The sequence below is a fragment of the Asterias rubens genome, chromosome 18 (assembly GCF_902459465.1).
Source record: "Asterias rubens chromosome 18, eAstRub1.3, whole genome shotgun sequence".
In the NCBI taxonomy this organism is placed as follows: Eukaryota; Metazoa; Echinodermata; class Asteroidea; order Forcipulatida; family Asteriidae; genus Asterias; species Asterias rubens.
Window position 1 is genome coordinate 9,278,462 of NC_047079.1, and position 21,401 is coordinate 9,299,862.

At 40.5% G+C, this 21,401-nt stretch overlaps 1 protein-coding gene across 1 annotated transcript; it reads right to left on the minus strand.

Moving 5' to 3' along the window:
• Positions 1-9: 9 nt before the first annotated feature.
• Positions 10-19,501, minus strand: LOC117302649. Its single transcript, XM_033786633.1, has 14 exons — positions 19,361-19,501; positions 12,344-13,237; positions 11,719-11,873; positions 11,099-11,201; positions 10,533-10,723; positions 9,681-9,924; positions 9,061-9,159; positions 8,519-8,610; positions 7,902-8,030; positions 3,620-3,785; positions 3,352-3,510; positions 2,825-2,973; positions 1,957-2,272; positions 10-1,396 (listed from the first exon to the last, which is right to left on the minus strand). The coding sequence occupies exons 2-14, from the start codon at positions 13,191-13,193 to the stop codon at positions 1,179-1,181; spliced, it is 2,871 nt and encodes a 956-aa protein (XP_033642524.1). The 5' UTR covers positions 13,194-13,237; positions 19,361-19,501; the 3' UTR covers positions 10-1,178.
• Between the last annotated feature and the right edge of the window lie 1,900 nt (positions 19,502-21,401).

Consider the following 21,401-nt stretch of genomic DNA (forward strand, 5'->3'; position numbering starts at 1 on the left):
TCACTGTTATTGCTATAATGCTATTAAGCAAAACTATGCGGGGAGCCAGTCACGAACAAGCCATGGGTCCATACCTGTTTAGCACAAGCAAAGATAAGCATTGCCCAACAGAAACAGATTGTCAGCCAAAACAACATTAAGTTTACATTGTTCTGGTGCCCACTCAATTTTTGCTTAGCAAAGATGTGTTAAGCAGTACTTTCTGCTAAAAAACAACTTCATGAAATTGGGCAATGGTCTACTGTTAGTTGTTGCCTAGAAAATATGAAACACTGCCCTGTTAAACGAGATTAGTAGTTGTATGACGTAAGAAGTTATTTTAAGTGTGTTATAATTGGAAGCGTTTAGATGGGTGGAGGTGGATCAATATGTTACAATGATAGTGGGGTAGGATGGGGCGATGGTACCCCCTCCACACCCACCCAGTCTGACGGATCGGGTTTTGGGGTTATTCTGCTTTAAAACAACGGACTTTAAAGGCACTGGACACCTTTGGTAAATATGTCAAAAACCAGACTCTCACTGGCTGTGTATCCCAACATATGCATACAAAAAAAAAAAATAGTGGTCATCTGCTCGAAGTTGGAAGAGAATAATGCAAGAAAAAAACCTTGTTGAACACTTTTTGTGCTTTCGGATGCAGCTGAAATTGTTTATTGAGTCAGAAGGTATCTCTTTCTAAAAAACTATGTTACTTCAGAGGAAGCCGTTTCTCACAGTGTTTTACACTGTCAACATCTCTCCATTGCTCGTTTTTGAGTAATTACCAATAGTGCACAGCGCCTTAAAAACATTCCCTTGTACCCCCCCACGTCTTTGCGTCCGACTGATGTATTACGTAAAGTGAGTAAAAGCTAATTAATCTACTGCTAATGTATTTCAATCTATGAATAAAGCTAAACTATCATGTAGACCTACCTTATTATTCTGTTTTTGTCTTGTGTTCTTTTGCTGGAATATTGATCTTATTAAACAAATGCAAAAAAATGTGCGTTGCATAACTACGAACCAAATCCTCTTACCTATTACTTTTAGTATTAGTGAGAAATCTAAAGAACTAAATTAAGCAAAAATAGTATTAGGAAGTGTGCGTGCTACTAAACTCATGAGTACCAAATACCCCTATTATTAGGCCAATTGTGATTATAGGCAAGGGGGTTTAAATTCTGCACTCATGTCTATTTCGCCAAAAGGTAATAGTAGGATCCGGACCACGTATAGCGATTTCTGGGCCAAGTCGTCGTATGTGCAGATGACACATAGGCTCCCCGTGAAACGGCTCGGGGCCCAAAGTAGAGTGAGGTGATCACGAGCCGATCTGAGGGCTGATCGACTCTCGGTAACCCTTGCTCACCGCATCGGCTGGAGCCTCCAGCAAAACAGGCCATACGATCACCTGTGAAAAAAAGAAAAACAAAAAAAAGGAATGAATGAAGATCACCACCACATGATCACCATTTCCAGCGATACCACCACCACCAGCGACAGCAGCGACAACACAAAAAAACAGCAGCATCAAAAACAACAACGACAGAAACAAAACAAAAACTTCAACAGCAGCATCAACACCAACATTAACAGCAATAGCAACAGCAACACCAAAACAACATTAGCAACGTCAGCAGCAACAACAACGCAGCTGCAGGAAAACAAACTATAATCTGAAAGGTAGTTCTCGTTTTGATGCAAATAAGAAACCTTCTTGTTTCCCCAAATAGTTTTTTAATGCTTTAAAATAATTTTTCTCCGGCAATTTTTATCGTTTTTTCGATGTATCAAATCAAACTACGCTCTTAAAGTGTTGTCTCTAGGGAAATAACTTAGCCACAATTCGGTCCTGTACAAAAAAGTAAACATTTATAGCCCTTTAATACACAACAAATCACCAAAATAATGAATTTACGAAATCCCATTAATTTACTATTTTCAACATGAATCACAAAAACAAAAAATCACCATCTTCAGTCAACTCAAGACGAGTGTGATCCCGTCCAGCGCCGATGGTGAGAGTCTCTGGTTCCAACCACGGCAGGGACCTTGTCTCCACACTGGAAGGGTTCGTAGAGTCATCAGCCTGCAGGCGAAACTCGACATCGGTCAGCACTCTGAAGGTGTTGAAGTTCAGGTCTTTGGCCAGCTTAATGTCCGCAGCTGAAATGATGGTAAGTGTGACTTCAGTCTCCGACTCGTCCCGGTAGTTCCACACGGAGCCCATATCGGCGCTGCCGAAACGAGTCCAGCCGCCCTCCGACTCGCTCATCTCACAGTACACCTGGAAGGAAGGACATGAACACGGCAAATGGTGACTTTTGAACGCTAGGTGGCAGCAGACTTACTAGATAAATCCAAAATAGACCTTTTCGCAAATACCGGGGCGCGCGCGTAAAGCTTGGAATTAGGTGCATTGTGGTCTTGCTGGTATCAAAATTTGATCCATATATATCCCACAATGCACCTCATTCAACAGTCTGCGCTTGCGCAATGGTATTTGCGAAATGGTCTATGATTGAGTTGTAGCATGACTGTTCTTTTATTTCTTGCATGTATTTATACATGTTTTTAAAACGTGTACACATCATGACAATTATTTTTAATTTCAGTTAACCATTCTGAATCGAATCAAATCAGATCAAATCAAATCAAATTGTACCGATTCAGCATTACATAAAAAAGAAAAAAAACAAAAAAAAAAACAGGATATGACACTCCCTTTAGAAACAATTTTTTACTAAAACATGACACAACTTCCAAAGCTGACAAATACATGAAACGATTCACTGTGGAACGATTTGTATGTTAAAAAATATTCTCGTAATAATTTTACCTGTGTGAAAATACCTCTCATTATCACAAAATAATCTCCACTTGGTCGCTGGCAAGCTTCATGTAGCTGACTGCAAGAGGCTGCTGGGTGCGCCGCTGTCCCCATCAACGCACATGAGCTATGGCCTTGATTGAAGATGAAAGGCAGATCTGTTTTGACCATAAGAAATCTAATTAGTTTCTTTCAAGTCTAAAGGGATGTCTTTGGTGCATTTAACCGGTGTCCCATGATGGAATTCTATCATGCACGCGTGAAACACCACTCTTTACATTTCGAGCTGTCCCTCATATAGCTCTTCAAAAACAGTGGTAATTATTCACTCTTTTAGAGGGGTTTCACTCCAGGACAGAGTGAAAAATCACTCAAAAAAATCTAAAAGAGTGGAAGATCACTCAAAAAAGAGTTGTCCTTCATATATGGCTCTTAAAAGAGTGCTTTTTCACTCTTTTACATTAAAGGAGCAGTGGGACCAAGAGCAGATCCTTGTGGAACATCGATCTGATACCACAGGATGGACATGCACTCACCTCCAATGACCTCGGCTATATGCTGTGTGTGCTCGCATTGTGTCTCCTCTGGCGACAGAACCACATTCAGTGTAGCCATGATCAACTTCTTCATCTTGGTGTTATCTTGGTTTACCGTCACCAACGCTACTTCCAGATTTGAGATGCGGGTTTCAATTCCTTAAATGACATAACAAACATAAATATTTTGTAGCATAGCTGAGCATTGGGACACGGTTTGTAAGGAGAGTATTTTTTATAAAGGCATCTACTGTATGTTTTTGCGTACCTGGAGTCTGACAAGCGTCTTCAGTTTCCACTGTCGAGTTGACCACTGATGACACGACTAGTGCCATTATGACCATGTACAACAGGCAAGTCGGCAGATGTCGAGTTGTCTCCATTGTGAAGTGTGGTGTATTCAGGTTTACAGTCGTCCTCGAGACAGAGTTTGATCAGACAAGGAAAGTCTGCGAAGTCTTGAAGCAATTGCACAAGTAATGGTATAAAAAGCAACAGTTATTATTAATAATTATCGGGGTCAGGTAACCTGGGGGTGGTGAACACGTTTCCAACGAATTGTAATACCATCACGTAGTTCACGACCCCTATCGTTCCGGCACGTTCCTATTCGATCTAACCATGAACCCAACCCCAGCATGTAAACAACGAGGAGGTTTCGGAATACAGAGCAGTCAATAATTAGTTCACAGTATCAGAGTCCAAAAATAATAATAATATTATTAATAATATAGGTATTTATATAGCGCCTTTGACAAAGATCAAAGCGCTGAACAATAAACACGAACAATGTAAATAAACAAGAAAACAACAAAGGATTAACGACGAGGCTGACTGAAATTTTTTTTTTTTAGGTTTTTCTTGAAAATGGCAGAAGAAGATAATTCCCTGATGATTTTGAGTTGGCGAAGAGTCAACACGAGTTAGATTGACCGACTAGAGGAAACTAACGAGCAGCCTAGCACCCAGTGGTTAAATGATAACGTACAGTACTTTATTGGAGCAACAAGCTCGGTCACATTCACTCTTTACCTAAAACATGGATCAGGTAGTTTTACTTGATCCTCCGTTTCAAGTGCAAAACAATGGTTAGTTTTTGTTGACTACCCGCACAGCTTTCTGTGAACCAAGGATTTGACGATGAGTCAGTTGTCTTGGAATTAGAAAGATAATCAGATAACAGTAAGCCATGTAAAGGCCTAAGGTGGCAGAGGGTGTCCATCATGTTCACATCCTTACGCACTCCTTTCTTCTTGTTCACTGATTGTAAAGCCCCCCTCCAAAAAAAAAAAAAAAAAAAAAAAAAAGGAAAAACAAAACCCAAACCCAAAACCAACAACAACAATGACGACTTTTGAACTTTGTTAAACAGTTAAAGGCAGTGGACACTATTGGTAATTACTCAAAGTTTCAAATCCTACTTATAGTACCACATTACTTTGAAGTGAAACGTTTCTCAAAATGCTTGGCTGTGCTCCGTGGTCAAAATGGGTTGATGTGCCTCGCAGCCAAAGGCGCCCTTGCATGCCTGCTTCTCGAACACGTTGAAGCCACGTCCTTCGCAATTCAGCACTTTGGTGCGAGTAAGGATGATTAGCTCCCCAAATTATTATTATTATTATTAAATATTATCGAAAGCTGTTGAGGCTTCTGACCAAAAAGTTGTTAATGCCATTATTCCTAAGAGTGAATAATACCAAACAAACTGATTCCCTGATAAATGTATAAGCTGCGATACGCACCCCCACCACAAACAAACCCAAACAAAAACAAAAACAGACTACACAATTCGTAGTTTGGTTAGCTCAAAATAAGCTATGAACAGATTTTATTTAGTTCTTACCTCAAAAATGTCAAGACCCCTGTACAACGACGTTGTAACTGTCTTATTTCGGTTATTAAAATCGACAGGGAGACGACACAACCCTTGACGGTAAACAGATTATGACACAAAATCGTCCTTCAATCCTATGGACAAGACTTGGTTTGGGGAGGTTCCAATAGACGCACGGTTTGCACGTGACTGAATACTGATCTACGTGTACATTCATGACCCTGTGCCAAAATTGATTAAAGGCAGTGGACACTATTGGTAATTACTCAAAATAATTATTAATATTAGCATGAAACCTTACTTGGTGACGAGCAATGGGGAGAGGTTGATAGTATAAGAAAATGTGAGAAACTGCTCCCTCTTAAGTGCCATAGTTTTTGAGAAAGAAGTAATTTTCCACGAATTTGATTTCGAGACCTCAGATTTAGAACTTGAGGTCTTGAAATCAACCATCTAAACGCACACAACTTCGTGTGACAATTGCGTTTTATTTTTCATTATTATCTCGCAACTTTGATGGCCGATTGAGCTCAAATTTTCACAGGTTTGTTATTTTATGCATATGTTGAGATACACCAACTGTGAAGGCTAGTCTTTGACAATTACCAATAATTATTTTGAGTAATTATCAACAGTGTCCACTGCCTTTAAAACCATTAAGTGCATACGATACTCTCATTTCTACTAACAGTAAGTAAAACATCAACAAACCTAAACTATGTTGAACGTACAAATTCAGTGTTTTTTTTTATAACACTCTTGCCTGTGCTAAACAGTTCCAGCTTCTTTACTAATAATATACATATAAATACGTGTGCTCTCTTTCCTTCAATTATGGGTGCGTTTGATGAGCTTCCCTGAGTCGACCCCGCGGTGCTCACTCGGGTGAGCTCCTGACAAGAGCTAAACGAACGATCACACTCGCCCTCTCGTGGTGACGGCATGAACCTCAGGTCACCCCCAAGTGACCTACTCTACAAGCAGGGCACTGGGGGCTGACCCGGGTGAGCCCCGTCAAAGCTATTCGAACAAACCGGGGCAGACCGGGGTCGACCGAGGGAAGCTAAGCGAACACACCCGAAATACCAGACAATAAAGTTACAAAATTGTTCATCAAGTATATAGTTTTTTACATATTATACAACTATATCTCAAAGTAACGTTCATTGAAATGTTGTAATACAAAACATAATAATATACATACTAATCACTGTAAATCTGAATAATTAATACTTGATGACAACGTAACATACTCTGTCATTCAAATAGTATCTTAAACTACACCTTGCATTAAAACAAAAATCCATCCTCATGACCAGTCTTCTTCCGTGGTCCCGTGGTTTCCCTGCTACATGTGTTAATGGCAGAAGGGAACCAGTGACATAGCAAACAGACGGAAGACTAGGCTTCCGAACAAGTCGTTCGAGTGAGTGTGTCACTGCGCATGTACGTTGTTGTTCAATAGTCGCCTAAGTGCACACTCGAACTTACTCTATGAATTGCACTCACTTGTTTGTTTGTTTGTTTGTTTGTTTGTTTTTTTATTTCCAAATATCACTATAAATAATTATGAAACATACAAGAAATAAGAACAACGAGTGATAAGAGGAGGGCACCAGGAAAAAGCCTAGGCTTGTACAGAGCCTGGACCCTTTATATATAAATTAATAGGTTATAGTTTATAGCAATAACAATATTGATTATTGAAATTAAGGTACGGTGAAAGGTATAGTGCATACAGCAAAAAAAAACACAAAGCAATGATTGTTTGTAATTAAACTGTTTTGAAAAAAATTTGTTTGCTATGCAGCCATAAATACATATTGAGATTGATAACAAAAAGGAAAATTAACAGAACATTATTTAGGAAATTACAAAAACTTGATAATTTGGAATGGATAATCATGGTACGCGTGTAGTTACAGGTGGTGTCATTTTAGACGATACTGGTTATAAGTAGGTTTTTCATGTATTTTTTGAAGCTGTGCACAGTTCTAAATGAAGGTATTGGGGTGAGCTGATTCCAGAGTAGTGGGCCTTGATGTCTGACTGTTTTCATAAATAAAGTGGTCCGAGCCTTTCCAATATGAATTTTAGTAGCTGATCTAGTGTTATGTGGATGGATGTCAATATTTCGTGTAAAGAGGAGTCTTATGTTACCTGGTAACAAGTTAAATTCAAACTTAAACATAAGGACCCCAAGATGATATTTATACAGTTTAAAAATATCGAGTGTTTTAAATTGCTTGAAAAGGGGTGCAGTGTGCTCTCTAAAGCTAGAATTGGCTATAACTCTCAAGGATTTCTTCTGTACGATTAATAGCTTGTTCAGGTAAGAAGCATGAGTATTTCCCCAGGCTAGAATCCCGTATTGAAAGTGGGGCAACGCCAGCGTATTATAAATAGAGAAAAGCACATTTCTAGGCAGAATATTTTTAAGTTTACGTAGAACACCCATAACTTGGGAAACTGATGTGTGAATCTTTTGGCTTTAACACACATAGGGTGCGTTCGTTTAGCTTCCCTGGTCGACCCCGGTGTGTGACGTTTTTTTTTTCCAGGACGAACGTGTGCAGATAATTACCCACGTTCGTCCTGGAAAAAAATCCCGCCACACACAGGGGATGACCCAAGGAAGCTAAACGTACGCACCCATTGGTTCTCAACACAAATATGAACACCTTTGGGCGACTGGAAATTAAGACTAATTGCTAGCCCCAGACGATTGAAATGATCGACTTTTGGGCGACGGCACTCCGAGGGAGACAGTTGCACTTGGAGGACTTCTTGGTGACATGTTACGCTTGAAACCTGACAACCAATATGTCTGCATCAAGCCTTTCCCCTGTCAAACAGTACCAAACAAAATAATATTGAAATTTCATTAATTTATTTGGTTATTATATCACTTTGTTTAATGTCTTTTCGCCTGAGTATCAGTGAAAGCTAATCGAAACCATCCTTTTATAACTCCCAATTTCATAGAGCTGCTTAAAGGCAGTGGACACCTTTGGTAATTGTAAGACCAGTATTCACAAATTGGTGTGTCCCAACATACACATGAAATCAAACATCGGTGAATATTTGGACTTAGATGGTAATCGAAAATACGTTTTTACATGCTAAATTAATTTTCGTCTTATGATCACTGAGACGAACATTATTTTCATGACATTGTTTTACTCATTTTATCAAAAACTACAGCACTTCGGCAAGTAATATTTCCAGGGAAGCTTTTAACTATCATTATCTTTAAACTGTGTAAGTTTAATTTAAATCTGTGGACTGAATGTTTTTTTGTCTAACAAAATGTACACAAAAAGTGCTTCATACCTTGATTTCCATCATACCACGTGACTCCAACAGATACCCACCCAGCGTGACGAGTAATTTGTGACACTCGGCGCTCGTGTGAATCTTCATTGCTGTAATGAAACACAACACTGTATCAATAACTACTCACCCCACTAGACTTGATAACAATATCACTGCCTGTTTACAAACATATCAATCTGCTGTTCATGCAACAGCCACAGTGTTATTATACATTCATGCAACGGTCGTAGGTAGCGGGAGGCAGCTCTAGTGGTAATGGCCACTGACTCACACACATACTGAGATCGAGGATGTGGGTACCGTCCCCGTAACTACACCACACTTATCAATTACCGACTTGATTGCAAGACAACACCCACACAAGCTTGTACATGTATACGGCATTTATCCCCGATACAAATTCAACATCCATTACATTTTATAGTGACTGGGGCAGGTGCTCCACCCAGTTTATTTGCTAAGCATACAAATCTGCTTAGCATTATTTGCGGTTTAACGAAATAGGGTCATGTTCATTAGTTGCTCATCATTGAACTTACATTCGCTATGTGCTTCCATTCTTGAGGCTGTATTGACGGTGTCTCCGAAGAGACAAAATCGAGGCATCTTAGAACCGACTACCCCAGCAACACAAGGTCCTGTTTGTTGCAAAGTGGTGAAAACAAATAAAACAAAACATAACTAAATCAGAAAATGTTGTAACAAATTTTGTGAGAAATGGTTCCCTCTGAAGTAACGTAATTTTTGAAAAGAAATATCATACCACTAAAATATTGTAACTGCAAGGCACCTGAAAGTACACAATTTGTGCGACAAGGGTGTTTTATCTTCCATATTCTCTCGCAACATTGACGACCAATTGAGTTCAAATTTCCACAGGTTTGTTATGTTATGCATATGTTAAGAAACACCAAATTATAATACTTGTCTTTGACAATTACCAAAGGTGTCTAGGTGCCTTTAACCACTAATCCTAAGTCAAACTCGTTACGAGGCATTCTACGCTTACAAGGCTAGCGCAGAAATTCGGCGCTTGCACGTAAGCGGTCTAATTTTGTAAAACTCTAAAATATAATATAAATTGCCTCATATAATTATGGGGCAATTTATAAACGACACGACCCTAGAAACTTAAAAAAAAAAAAAAAAAAAAGTTTACCAGAATGCAAGCCGATCCTGATGAGGATATTCTCAGTGGGGAGATGTGGGATCTTACAGTCCTTAATTTTTTCGATCAGGTCCAGGGCCAGCGACGCGACTTCACCGGCATGCCGGTTCCCATTCCGTAAGGGTAGACCGCTGGCCACCATGTAAGCATCACCGATCGTCTCCACTTTGTAAACGTCGTACGTCTCGATACGCTCATCGAATAACTGGTAGAGAAAGTTCAAGAAATTCACCACCTGTTTTGCAAAAAAAATAAAAATCACAAGTTGAATTATAAAGGATGAAGTTATGGATGAAAAACTTCACATCAGGCCGGTGTTTATATCCGGTTTCATGGGCAAGACAATGAGAACAACATTTCCACCCCCTCCCCCCTCCCCCAACAGGGTGCCAGTCCAGCTCTCGCCGGTGTCCCTGTGAATTCTGTCTGCTGAGATTCTGTCCCCCATACGGGAAATTAATATGGGCTGGAGGAGGATGATTCAAAAGAGGGCGCTCTTCAAGGAAGTTTGTACACAGTTTACCATAGAGGAGACTGAATCTCCGGGGGACAGAATCTCCTGCCACACCGGTACACATTTTCCCTCCTGTCTGGAGAGAAGCAATTGTGGTGAGGTGTCTTGCTCAAGTGTCGCGATTCACCAGGCCAGGATTAGGACCGACATTCTGTAAAGTTATTTATTAGCCTTTTGTCAAGGCCTTTGTTGCGTGAACAGCAGGGCGACTTGCATGCCTGGTCTCCGGATAGCGGCTCTCCATCCAAGCCACGAATGACTTGACAAAAGGCTAGTAAGTGACAGACTTTGAGTCCATCGTCCCAAAGCTGTAAAATAGCATCACAAACCTGCATGGGGGCGCTTCGTGCGGACATCTCAGTGAATCCAACGATGTCACTGAACAAGATGCTGACGAGTTCGTACGACTCGGCACTGACGTCATCACCAATCTTCAGTTGCTTAGCAACCTGTTTTGGCAACATCCGATAGAGCAATGAATCGCTCCTTTTCTTTTCGGCATTCAGCTCAAGAGTTCTTTCTGACAAACCTGAAGAATGAATGAAAAATGGTCTCAAAACATCTAAACCATAATCCTTTTAGGCACTGGACACTATTGGTATTTACTAAAAACATGTATTATAACGAGCAATGGGGGGGGGGGGGGGGGCTGTTGATAGTATAAAACATTGTGAGAAACTAATCCTTTTGAAGTATTGTAGTTTTTGAGAAAGAGGTAAATTTGTCACTGAAACAGGCATCTGAAAGCATCACACACACAATGTGCAACAAGGGTGTTTTTTCTTTCAATATTTTCTCTCACCTTCGATGACTAATATTGCGAGAAAAAAATCACAGATTTTGACAGTATGATCAATTATGGATTAAGAGAACCATTGTGATTGTTTGTACTTACTTGATGCGAACTTTTGTATGGAGTTTGTTGCCTTGGAAACGAGTATCAGAATTACTGGAGTGACGAAACACACGACGCACAACAAAATGGCCGCAACAAGAATCTGTCACGGTAAAAAGTCAGTCAAACATCATAGAAGAGGGCGCACTGCTAGAATGCAACCATGGGGGCCTTTAAAACAAAAGGAGACAGCTAACTTCCATGTAAAATCCCATTGTTTACGTAGTTCTTAATATGCGCTCATGAGTACAAGTGATATTACCTGGTCCCAATTTCATAGAGCTGCTAAGCACAACAATTTGCTCAGCAAGAATTGTTTGCCTTGATAAAAACAGGATGACCAACCAAATGTCCACGTGATTTTTAGAATAACCAGACAACAGCTGAATACCAGGAACAAGCAATATGCAACAAATTGAAACTTGGTTGTAATCCTGTTTTTATCCGGGAAGACGTTTCATAATGAGCCAAGTTTCGTGCTTAGCAGCTCTATGCAATTGGGCCCCGGTTAGTCTGTTGTCACCAAGCGTCACAACAATTAAAAAATGATATAGCATCGGGTATAATCAATATTCATTTTTTGGGGGTTTGTTATGGTGAATAAAATGCAGCAATATTACCTCATCATTCGTGGAGCCAATATCTTTCACCAGTTGCTCTTTCACTATTGTCTCGATATAAACACCGACGTTTCGAATCACCTTTAACTGGGCCGTGGTATTCCCAAGCCAATCCGCCAATCTCAACTTTCGTAAAGCTAAGGCCTCCCAAGTGACTGTTGGTCAAAGAAATAACAAACAGCATAAAAGGCACTGGACACTATGGGTAATATTATTATGACTCAAAACAATTCTCAGCATAAACATTTACTTGGTAACGAGCAATTGAGAGCTTTTGATAACATAAAACATTGTGAGAAACTGATCCCTCTGAAGTAACACAGCTTTTAAGAAAGATGTAAGATCTCACTCAAACAATACAAAAATTCAGCTGGGGCTGATAAAGCCTTATTTTTTATGCAGCTGAGAGCACACAACACACTGCAACAAGGATGATTTGTTTTCATTCATAGTTCTCTCATCACAACTTCGAGTCCCAATTGAGTTCAACTGGTCTTTGACAATAACCAAAGGTGTCCAGTGACTTCAACACATGCCTTATAAAACTACCAAGAAAGTGACAATAATAGAAAGGTCTGTCTTTATCTTTAAAAGAGAAGTAGGTAAAAGATGCGAGTACCTATACCCCGTAGTTCATTCGCAAATATCTCTTTTTTCAAAATCTTCACGTCGTTTGGATCGACCTGCCTTGCAATCAGTCTGTTGTTGTACACGTCACGGGTTTCTGGAACATAGTTCAAACACGTGTTCAGATAAAAATTAGCCAGTTCCTCGTTCCGAACGAATGTCAGGTAGTTGTTGGTCGTGAGAAAACCAAGAAGGAAGAACTCCGTTCCGTACGCCGACATTGCTCCGGTGCGTTCCTGCGAGCGTATAATGAAGGAGTAGGCCACGAGGTTCTTCCAGAGACTGGCGTGGTTCGTCAGCAGGATGGTCTCGGTCAGGAGCGGCAGGAACGCCCGCTTGACGTCGGAGTAGATGCGAAGAAGCTCGAATGTAGTGGTGTTCTCCTGTCGGCTCTTATCCCTCTGGATATTCAGGAACGATAGGAACTGCTCCCCTGATACGAACCGGGTTTCCTCTGGCCAGTACGGGAGCTCCTCCACTGCAGTGTTGGTCTCAGCGTAGATCGAATTCAAGCTGATCCGGCTGACGTCGTCATAGCGTGTGTACAGCGTCGCCAGGGACTGCTCAATCTCGATGGCGTGCATGATGTCCCCCAAACCGACCGACTGCTGGAATACAAGGTTGAAGTCACGCATCTCGTTGCGCGCCATGAGCGCCTGTTGGAAGTTGATGGCGGTCACGACGAAGAGGCAGATGGCAGGGGTGAGAGGGAAGAGTAACATCTTGAGCATCTGGAGCCGTTTGCCACAGCGGGTGACGGGGTTGATGTTGAATCGACCCAGATTTATCTGGGAGGGAATCTCGAAGGACGAGTGGCTGTTAGGAGAGGCCTGGGCCATTACTTCCATATTAAACGCTCAAACTTCCTCGTTGACGTCACGGTTAATGAATGCTAAAAGACAAAGAAAACTGTACGTCAACACAAAAACACGTATTGCATATGCAATAACGTCCGCCTGGACGCTGCTGCATATGCAGTTGTGTCCGCCCCGTGCAAAACCGTCCTTGGAGTAAATTTAACGCACTTGGTCGACGGAACACGTTCGCCATTTGTTTACAAGCTAAGTGCATGTCATGACATGGGAAATGTTCGGCCGTTGGGTATTTGCTGCAATCATAAAATACCTGAATATTCATGCTGCATGTATGTAGGTTCAGTGCATGCACGCTCGCTTACGCGCGCACATACATGTACAGTCATGTACATGTCCACCGGACGGTTTTTGCATAGCCCCGGACACGATTGCATATGCAAAAGTGTCCGGAGCGGACAGTAGTGCATGGCGGACACTGCATCTGTCACCGGCACTTAGCTAACCAATTAAATACACAAATATACCCGCACTGTTTCCCCTTAAAGGAACGTCACGATACAGAAGTGATAAGAAACAACAATCGTGGAGATCACAGATCTACATAAAACTTACACAGTCTAATCATGGTAGTAGAAAACATCCCTTGAAATATTTTTGTCTGAAATGTCATATTTTGATGAGAAACAATGAATCTAACTTCGCATTAATTGGAGTTTATTGCTCAGTTTTATTCATTTTTATTTTGGTTTCGATGCAATGCAAACATTTGTAATCGTTTGTTCACTATTCTCTCGTGACCCATACGTCTGATCGATCTCAAACTTATCGTAAAGAGAAGAGGTTCCCCCAGTTGTCCTTGTTTGATTGGCTTCATATTGCGCCATAGCACCTTATAAACCATTACATGGTGCTATGTAAAAAGGAGTAGGTATCCTAATTCAAAACTTAAAGACAGTGGACACTATTGGTAATTGTCAAAGACCAGTCTTCTCACTTGGTGTATCTAGACATATGCATAAAATAACAAACCTGTGGAAATTTGAGCTCAATTGGTCGTCGAAGTTGCGAGATTTGAATGAAAAAAAAACAAAAAAAAAACACGCTTGTCACACGAAGTTGTGTGCTTTCAGGTGCTTGATTTCGAGACCTCTAATTCTAAACTTGAGGTCTCGAAATCAAATTCGTGGAAAATTACTTCTTTCTCAAAAACTACGTCACTTCAGAGAGAGCCGTTTTTCACAATGTTTTATACCATCAACCTCTCCCCATTACTCGTTACCAAGTAGGGTTTTATGCTGATAATTATTTTGAGTAATTACCGGTAGTGTCCACTGCCTTTAATCCCGCTTACCTTGCAGGAAAAATACTGAGTGTTAAAGCGCCTAGAGTGTCACTGAGTGACGGATAGGCGTACTATAATTATAAGGAGACTCTATTATTATTAGTCCCACTATTATTAATGTAATTATTAAACCAGTTGCAAATCAAAATATCAAAAGAAAAAAATCCTACCTTTATATTTATTCCTCGTTCCTCGTAGTCGTAGCTAGCAGAATTTAATACTTGTAGCAACAAATTCTTCAGACAATGGATAAAAATAGTTCAAATGAAGAGCGCCGAGGTGGTCTAGAAACTGTTTTTATAGGTATTTTTGTGTTGTTCTCATCTTAAGGTGTTAGCCAACTTGTTAGAAGATTGTTGTTCGAAAAGCCAGTCTGAATCTATCACCACTTCACGCAATCCTACGCTGCAGCTTTGTGGGAGACTCGCGGTTTGTAGCGTCCAGTGCGGGGAGCGATTGCGCATGCTTCGTGGAATGGCCGGTCTAAACTGAGCATCCTGACGTCACACTTTGAAGCTCGTGAATTACACAAGAGATACTACGTAAACCCCCTTCCATAATCACCTTTCACCTGCATTGCAGTCAAATCCATACATAACAACATAACCCCATACACTGTACATAATACGCAGTGCACATAGACAACCGAAGCTTTCCATATCTGCGTTTTGATTGGTTCGAGGTCAGCTGCGATCACATCAACTCAGACCAATGAAATCACTGGTTCTGAAAAGCAAGTACCTTTCTTTATCATTGCAAATAAGGACAGGGGACCAGTCTAAGGATTACAACTGAGTCACTACTTAGGGCACGCGACCAACACGTGTTCAAAAACGTGTTCAAAACGTGTTCAAAAACGTGTTAAGTCTAGTCAGGCTAAACACCGACGTTTCGAATCACCTTTAACTGGGCCGTGGTATTCCCAAGCCAATCCGCCAATCTCAACTTTCGTAAAGCTAAGGCCTCCCAAGTGACTGTTGGTCAAAGAAATAACAAACAGCATAAAAGGCACTGGACACTATGGGTAATATTATTATGACTCAAAACAATTCTCAGCATAAACATTTACTTGGTAACGAGCAATTGAGAGCTTTTGATAACATAAAACATTGTGAGAAACTGATCCCTCTGAAGTAACACAGCTTTTAAGAAAGATGTAAGATCTCACTCAAACAATACAAAAATTCAGCTGGGGCTGATAAAGCCTTATTTGTTATGCATCTGAGAGCACACAACACACTGCAACAAGGATGATTTGTTTTCATTCATAGTTCTCTCATCACAACTTCGAGTCCCAATTGAGTTCAACTGGTCTTTGACAATAACCAAAGGTGTCCAGTGACTTCAACACATGCCTTATAAAACTACCAAGAAAGTGACAATAATAGAAAGGTCTGTCTTTATCTTTAAAAGAGAAGTAGGTAAAAGATGCGAGTACCTATACCCCGTAGTTCATTCGCAAATATCTCTTTTTTCAAAATCTTCACGTCGTTTGGATCGACCTGCCTTGCAATCAGTCTGTTGTTGTACACGTCACGGGTTTCTGGAACATAGTTCAAACACGTGTTCAGATAAATATTAGCCAGTTCCTCGTTCCGAACGAATGTCAGGTAGTTGTTGGTCGTGAGAAAACCAAGAAGGAAGAACTCCGTTCCGTACGCCGACATTGCTCCGGTGCGTTCCTGCGAGCGTATAATGAAGGAGTAGGCCACGAGGTTCTTCCAGAGACTGGCGTGGTTCGTCAGCAGGATGGTCTCGGTCAGGAGCGGCAGGAACGCCCGGGCTTAAGACTTAATAATAATATTATTGTTCACCATTTTCACAAAACCACGGATTGGATTTTGGCAACAACTGTTTGAAAGCTCATTAAAGAAAAAAAACACGTTTTTTTTTCTCCTTCAAAATAACTGCCGAGCATCAACCTGGAGCCCAGACCGGGAGCCCAGACCGGGAGCCCAGACCGGGAGCCCAGACCGGGAGCCCAGACCGGGAGCCCAGACCGGGAGCCCAGACCGGGAGCCCAGACCGGGAGCCCAGACCGGGAGCCCAGACCGGGAGCCCAGACCGGGAGCCCAGACCGGGAGCCCAGACCGGGAGCCCAGACCGGGAGCCCAGACCGGGAGCCCAGACCGGGAGCCCAGACCGGGAGCCCAGACCGGGAGCCCAGACCGGGAGCCCAGACCGGGAGCCCAGCCGGAGTCTCGGCCCTAGCCCTGGTCTGAGCCCATGCCCGGAGCGGTTGGTTCCAAAATCTTTAACATCATCATTATTTCCAAGAAATGTAAAATGTAGAGATGTTTCCATCACATCTCACATACTGCATCCAATTGGAACTCTTTGCATGGTGCATGTTTCCCTTCATCCTACAATTTGTTATTTTTTTAAAAAGGATTTGGGTACTTTTTAAAAATGTCCATAGATTTACATTAAACTTACAGGGTTTGAAGATAATGATAGTGGAAAGCTTCCCTTCAAATATTACTTACTGATGAGGTGCAGTAGTTTTTGAGAAATGAGTAAAATAATGTCATGAAAATATGTTTGTAAATGATTAAAATAATTTTTGTCTCATGAGACGAAAATTATTTTCATGACATTGTTTTACTCATTTCCCCAAAACTGCAGTACCTTAGCACGTAATATTTCCAGGGAAGCTTTCTACCACCATTATCTTCAAACTGTGTAAGTTTAATGTAAATCTGTGGACATTGTGTTTTTTTGTCCTACAAAAGTTACATAGACCCTTTTAAGAGGAACATCAGTTCCTGCCTTCAGCTCCCCTGAGTTAGTTCCATGTTTGATATTTCGCTATTGTAGCCCATTTTATACAGAGTAACCTTTTAGCCTCGCTTGGTGGCATCCACACACAAATATTTGTAATTTTGTTCATTTTTGATCTTTTTTCATCGTTTGTTTTGTATACCATGCCTGTGATTTGGCTTTTAGTTAAAACCGTGACCCGAGTTGAGTGTACATTATTTTACGAGTTTTTTTTTAAATCAATTTAAACCACATAGAAAACTGACAGAGTTTTTTTTATGAGTAAAGAATGAATAAATACAATTATTGCCCTTCTGTCACATGAACAAAAAATACTTGCGATATATTTTTTTTGAGATTTACTTTTTTTTTCTTTCTGAAAGTTGTTTTTGTAGAAGATTGATTCGTCGTATAGATTAAGACCCAGGTGTTCCGTGTTAAAAAGAAATATTACGAAAATAAAAAATATTATAGCGACATCTAGGCCATTCCGGATATATTTTTTTGCCTGGGTAAAAAAAAAGGAGAAAAAAAATGATTAAGGTAAAAAAAAAAAAGAAAAAAAAAAAAACCACCAGAATGACAAATTTGTTTCTTACTAATGATTACCTCACGCGTCAGTTTCCCTATTATGACAACTCTAATGACCTTACGATAGTACATGAAGCAGATGGTACACTTTACAAAATCAACGTAATGTGCACTGTCACACAAAATAATCATAATTATTAACTGTCCATGTGAAAAACAATTTGTGAGATTGAGTCAGTGTGAATGACGTCCCACACTCAAAGAGCGCCCCCTTGCAGCAAAACGAAGCAAATCATTGGATGACAAGTTGGTACGTGGTGGCTGTTTATATAGGCAAAACAAAAACGACCCAAAACGTGTTTGACATCCCACCCACTTCCTTATAAAAGACCGCCTTTTTTTCTACGATAAGGATGAATTTTAAAGATCTCGGAAGAAACAGGAAAGAGGAGAGCCAGTTGTCTAAAAAAATGTGCCAGGCTGCCTAGAAAAGAAAGACCCCCCCCCCAAAAAAAAAAAGGAAAAAAAAAAGAAAAAAGTTCATCAAAAAGAAGGAAATATTCGCTTGAGCCCTTTCGATAAAAAAAACACAATAAAGAAAAGGTTTGCTTTTGGCACTTATTTCTATGCATAAATTTACGACTAATATAATAATAATATATGCAAGCCGTGGATTTCGGGGGCTTTATCTATCATGTGAGTAAACTATCCATGAAACAAGAGGACAAAATAAAACCGTGAAAGAAAAAAAGAGGACAAGATGATATACTTTTGTAAATATAAAGTGAAGGGCAAAAAAGGAGGTTCGTCAAAACTCCCAACAGAGGAAATCAGCTGAGAAGAGGAAGTCTCACAGTCACGGCTGATAAACAAACTAAACGTAAACATTGGGAATAAACCATAAATAAATAGTTATCTTGCTAATACAACCAGTAGTCCAGCATTCTCCTGAAGACGAGCAGAGTATACTGTTCGAAACGTCGAGACCAAACCGGCTCTTTTCAGAGCCACCACTCCTTCAAAAGAGTTTTTTACCCATGGTTGTACCCGGAAGTTTACTATCAATATTTATATTTATAGTTGCTCTTAATACAACAATGGTTAAAGGCAGTTGACACTATTGGTTATTACTCAAAATAATTATCAGCATGAAACCTCATTTGGTAAACAGTAATGGAGAAAGGTTGATAGTATAACACATTGTGAGAAACGGCTCCCTCTGAAGTAACGTAGTTTTTGAACAAGAAGAATTTTTCCGCGAATTTGATTTCGAGACCTCAAGTTTAGAATTGAGATCTCGAAATCAAGCATAATGAAAGCACACAACTTCGTGTGACAAGGGTGTTTTTCGCAACTTCGACGACCCATCGAGCTCAAATTTTCACAGGTTTTGTTATTTTATGCACGTGTTGAAATACACCAAGTGTGAAGACTAGTCTTCGGCAATCACCAATAGTGTCCACTGTCCAGTGTCTTTAGTGAGTGTTGGCACTGAGAAGAGCCGGTTTGGTCTCGACGTTTCGAGCAGTATACTCTGCTTGTCTTCGAGAAAGTAAATATTGGTTACCTGGTCTGTTGAAAGGAGGAAACACCACCGTGCCAAGTTCAGGGTCCAGGTAGCCTCGGAGTTCATGATATTAATTAGACAAGACTAAGTTTTACGAAGTGCGTAGACGGCGAATCTTGCTGGTTGAAGGTATATGGTAGAGAGTTGTGTGACTAAGCGAGCTCTGTGGTCTTTTGTTATCGCGTTCCGCTCCATCAATTCCAATGAATGGGAGGCTGCATATGGGGATGTGCACCTGGCCACATGTTTGGGCCGTTTCAATAAGAAAAGGAAAAATTCCTGAGCGTGGCTTCTTAGTACGCCAGCGTGCGTTGTGCAATATGCACTAGGTATAATATGCGGTGCTATGGACATACATTTCCCCCTGAGTCCGTGCCTCCTAACTAGGTGCGCCCCGTTTGAAAATAAGGCATTTTTTTTATTATTTTAAACAACCCAACAAAAAGGTAACATTTTCATTAACTTTTGAGGTTGTTCTTCCAGTGTTTTTAAAAACTTATATTATATATTAAACACAGATAATTTGTTTCTTGTACCCTTACGGCGGGTTAACAAGCAAAACTGTAAATGCCTGAAGTCGAGATTTGCACTCATGAATGGAGTTGGGGCACCGATGAGGAGGGGGAGGGGGGGGGGCATTTTATTTACTTCATTGAGATAATTGCATATCAGCGTCCATTAGACTCATCTATGATGACTATGCGGACAATTTCTAATGCTTGCCTGATTGTATGGCTGTTTTTTTTTTAGCTAATGAAGGTTTTGTGATCTTAAGGATGAGAATCTGTAAGGGATTGATGAATGACGAATTAATTTAGGAATGGAAGGCCAAATATTATTGAGGTTGTTGTTTTCTAGAACGAGGCTTTGATTGCTGATTGGGGCTATAATTACGCGAGCATTGAGCCTTTACCGCGTGGGGGTCCGGATCTGTTTCAGGGCCCCGTCAAAACTATTTCAAACATCCCTACCCCTTTCTGCCCCTCTCTTGTTTTATATATTTCTCAAAGTTGTTTCATAACCTTTAAACAAAACTATATGTATATTTGTTATAGTATTGCAGTTGAACTTACAGTCCAGTTTTAATATACAGTTTATTTTTTTATTTTTTGTGAAAGTTGGTTGTGCACTTTTTTTTTAATGTAAAATTTTAAATGCGAGTCCGCCGTTGGTGGACCACCAACCAGCCACGCCCTGTGACTGCGTCTACAAAATTTATCTTCGTTGTTTGGTTTTTACACTATTTCTGATGTTATTTTCATTGCCCATTGTGCTTTTAGACTTTTGTACCAGTCGCTTTTCCAATGTTTTGTACATATCTTTTTGCCTTTGCTATACAGCCTACAAGAGCAGGGCCCAATTTCATGGCTCTGCTTACCGCCGAATTCTGCGCTTACGGTCGCAATTCCCTTCTTCCGTAAGCGCCGATTCTGTGCTTACGGTAAGCAGAGCCATGATATTGGGCCCATTAGCCGAAAATTCAAATATGAATGCCCTTTCTTCATGGAGATTGCCAGGTAGAAGTCGTCGAAGCTATCCGTCCGGTTAGAGCCCTATACAAGGGCCCGATTTCATAGAGCTGCTGAAACAGAAAACATTGCTTAACAATTTTCTGCTTAGCAGAAATGACAGGATGCCAGTCACAAGTTTGACATATTTATGACGTGGCAGTTTGGCTGGTAACCTTATTCTGGAAGGCAACACATTATTGTGCTTATTAGCTACAATATGTGCTTAAAGGCAGTGGACACTATTGGTAATTACTCAAAATAAATATTAGCATGAAACTTGACGACGAGTAATGGGGAGAGGTTGATAGTATACAAATATTGACTGCTTCAAGTGCTATGGTTAAAACTATGACTCCCGAGGTGATCCCCGAGAGCGTTCTATTTTCCCGAGGCGAAGCCGAGGGAAAATAGAACGCTACGGGGATCACCGAGGGAGTCATAGTTTTAACCATTGCACGAGTAAAAGCAGTCAATATTTGTTTTATAACACCCCAAACATTTCTAAATACTGTACTATTATTATTAAGTTA